Genomic DNA, 3,651 nt, shown 5'->3' on the forward strand with positions numbered 1-3,651 from the left:
TATATTTCAGAGTCCTCAAGAGGGAAGGCAGGGGCCTCAGCTAACTTCATATTTATCTGAACTTCAGTATGACCAGAATCAGAGAATATCATAGATGGAAGAGACCTCAGGAGCTATCTAGTTCGATCCATAATCAAAATTACAGTCTTACTATATGACATGCCTGATGAAAGTTCATTCAGCTTCTGTTCAGAAACCACCAATCAAGGGGAACCATAATCTCACTACCACTTCTAGCCAGCACTACCATTTAGAAAGGTTTTGTTCTTTGTGTGAACTGAAATATCCTCTTGGTAAACAGCCTCCCATATATCACATCCTCTGAGGAATAATGATTGCATTCCCAGGGAGAACAAACCTTATACTGTCAGAAGAGTCCGTCCACCAACAGTCCCAATTCAATGACTTACCATAAACATTCAAACACATCCTGCCTTGGACAGGCCCTATGGGAAAAATGTTGAAAATGCATCTGTAGCATCCTTCATCTTCTAAGGAGACAAACTCAAGGGTGATGGCTGAGGAGTTCAAATCACTTTGGGTCACTAGGACATGGTCATGGTAGGATCCAAGTAATCTAGGGCCATGGTTGGGGCTGTATGTGGCTATATTATCTGTTGTTTGACCTTCTTTCTGCCATGTGACTTGGAGGACCTCCTTCTCTGCAGACAGCTGGCAGGACAAGGTCACATTCTCCCCCACAGTGCTGGTCACTTCTGTCTTGTGAATCACCGTTGGCATGCCTGAGGAAAAAAGGATAACAAAAAGAGCTGACAATCACATTTTGTTTCACAAAGTCCTTCACAACACATCTGAGAGGTGGTTAGCATGAGAATTAGCCTGCCCATTTTATAGATGGAGGGCTGAAGGGAGTTCAGGGCAGTGAAAAGAAGGCTAGATGTTTGGAGCTCGAGGCTCTGGACTCAGGTCCTGCCTCTGTCATTTATTATCTCATGATCTTGGGCAAATTGCTTAATCTCTCTAATCCTCAGTTTCCTCATGTGTAAAATCAGGGGATTGGACTCAGTGAACCCCTAAATAACCTTCTGGTTCTAACTCTGTCATCAGTCTCTAAGAAATTCAATTTCTCGACCAAGATCACTCCAATGTTGTGTCACAAATAGAAGTCAAACAGACATCTGCCAACTCCAGTTTCAGTGGTGTTTTTTTTCCTATTATAGCACAAAGATTCTGATACATATGATCATCCTCTCTCCTCTCATTTCTAATTCCCAAAGCTTTCCCTTTTCCATGTAGCTCCATCTTCCCCAAACTCCCTTCCCGACCAGCCACAAATCACCAATTCTTGCCTCCTCAAAGCCTTTCTTAGAACTCTCTTGAAAAGCCTTCATTCACTCAGTGATGAAAAGAATGAACTAAGGATTTGATCCCTAGGTCCTTTTATCATTTCTAATTAACAACCTGTTATTAATGGTTAATAACTATTATTATTTATAATCTATTATTACAATATTTATCAGCTTATAAGTCAATCAACAACCATTCCTTTAGCACATACTAAGCATCAGGCACTGTGCTGGCTGCTGAAGATAAAAAGCAACAAAAATTAAAACCAACCATACCCCCAAGGAATTTACATTCAAGAAGAGATGGCAGATACACACATGAGAACATATAAACCATGTATTCACAAAATGTACAATAAATACAAGGCAGAATCTTATCCTTCACAGCCACCACCCATCAAAAGAAGGTTTGTACCACATTCAACTCCCAGAGCGCTTTAAAAATTTATCACCTTGAAAAGTTGATCAGTGCCTAAACAAAGTGAACCAGTGCTCAACCCCACCCTCCCTCTTTCACCTGCTGCTAATTTCCCTTTCAGCATTTGACCATACCAGCAGCTATGCTCCCAGAGACAGAAAGAACCACACATACTACCAGCAGCAGCATGGTTATGAAACCAAAAAGAAAAATTCTCACACAAATCAAGTGTCTGGTTCAAAACTTCTCCCTTTTATGCTCTATGTGTAGTCTTGTGATTGGCTGGGGAATTCCAGAACTCATAAAGTAGAATATTTGGGTGATCTACAATGTTTTTTGAGTATTCACCCTCTGTGACTGAGAATAAGCCAATTCACCTTCTTTGGCTTTAGTTTCTTCAACTGTAAAATGAAAGAACCTCTAAGGTCCCTCTGAGCTGTACGATGTTATAAGGAACTGTCATCATTATAGCTCCAGCTGAAATTTAGAAGACAACATAAGGAACAAAGACAGAGATCACCCCCAAAATCCTTACCTTTGAAACCAAAGTGTTCAGGAAGCGGTACTCTATCAATATAGAATGTAAGCTGAAAAATTAAAAAAGCAGACACAGAAGTAGGGGTGGGAGGAAGATGAGGGAAGAGGAAGCCTCATAGGATGTGTTAAATCAGACACTATATTTTCTTTCCCACTAGAAAAGTGAATTTGTACTCTTTCTATGACATGGAAATGGATGTAATGAGGTTTAAAATCTGGAACTACTAGGCCCCTTTCCTTAATATTTTTTCATTGATTCATTTTATATTCTTAACCTTTTGTTTTTCAGATGAATGTTGTTATTATTTTTTCTAGCTTGATAAAATAATTATTTGATATTTTGATTGGTATGGCACTGAATAAGTAACTTAGATTAGTTAAAATTGTCAGTTTATTATATTGGCTTGGCCTACCCATGAGCAATTAATATTTCTCCAATTGTTTAGATGTATCATGTGGGATACAGCCAAAGCAGTACTTAGAGGAAATTTTATATCTGAAAATGCTTACATCAGTAAAATAGAGAAAGATCAATGAATTGGGCCTGCAACTAAAAAAATTAGAAAAATAACAAACTAAAAATCTCTAATTAAACACCAAAATAAACATACTGAAAATCAAGGGAGAGATGAATACAATTGAAAGTTAAAAAAAAAGCATAGAATTAATAAATTAAAATAGGAGCTGATTTTATGAAAAAAAATTAAATAGATGAACCACTGATTAATTTCATTTTTTTTCAAAGAGGAAATTACTAGTATCAGAAATGAAAAGGGTGAATGCACCACCAATGAAGATGAAATAAAGCAATTATTAGGAGCTATTTTGCCCAATTATATGCCAGTAAAATTGACAATTTAAGTGAAATGAATGAATATTTACAAAGATATAAATTGCTCTGATTAACAAAAGAGGAACTAGAATACTTAAACAATCATATCTTGGGGGGGGGGGGAATGTACAAGCCATCAATGAGCTTCTTAAGAAAAAACCTCCAGAACCAGATAGATACACAAAGTGAATTCTACTAAACATTTAAAGAATATTTAATCCTAATACTATACAAGCTATTTGGAAAAAATAGGTAAAGGAGAAGTCTTGCTCAATTCCTTTTGTGACAGAAATATGATTTTGATAACTAAACCAGGGATAGCAAAAAAAGAGAAAGAAAACTATAAATCATTTTTTTTAATGAATATCAAAGCAAAAACTTTACACAAAATACTAGCAGGGAGACTATAGTGATATGTTACAACAACCATACACTATGACCAGGTAGGATTTATACTAGGAATACAAGACTGGTTCAATATTGGTAAAACAATCAGCATAATTGACCATATCAAAAATAATAACAACATAATTCGTATGTTTATAGCAATAGATGCA

The 3,651-nt window shown here is 36.5% G+C and overlaps 1 protein-coding gene across 3 annotated transcripts in view; it reads right to left on the bottom strand.

Annotated features, from left to right (window-relative positions):
* Positions 1 to 1,961, bottom strand: part of LOC110218422 (OX-2 membrane glycoprotein-like) — a 21,693-nt gene extending 19,732 nt beyond the window's left edge. For 2 of the 3 annotated variants that reach the window (XM_021001135.2, XM_021001137.2), the window contains exons 1-2: positions 1,825 to 1,907; positions 411 to 743 (exon numbers count right to left, since the gene is read on the bottom strand). In XM_021001135.2, the coding sequence (XP_020856794.1) occupies positions 411 to 743; positions 1,825 to 1,897 (406 nt within the window). In that variant the 5' untranslated portion in view covers positions 1,898 to 1,907. Of the gene's footprint in view, positions 1 to 410; positions 744 to 1,824 lie in introns of all 3 variants that reach the window. The other variant, XM_021001136.2, reaches the window with a different exon arrangement.
* Between the last annotated feature and the right edge of the window lie 1,690 nt (positions 1,962 to 3,651).

Source organism: Phascolarctos cinereus, unplaced genomic scaffold, assembly GCF_003287225.1.
Source record: "Phascolarctos cinereus isolate Bilbo 61053 unplaced genomic scaffold, phaCin_HiC Scaffold_2;HRSCAF=192, whole genome shotgun sequence".
Classification (NCBI taxonomy): domain Eukaryota; kingdom Metazoa; phylum Chordata; class Mammalia; order Diprotodontia; family Phascolarctidae; genus Phascolarctos; species Phascolarctos cinereus.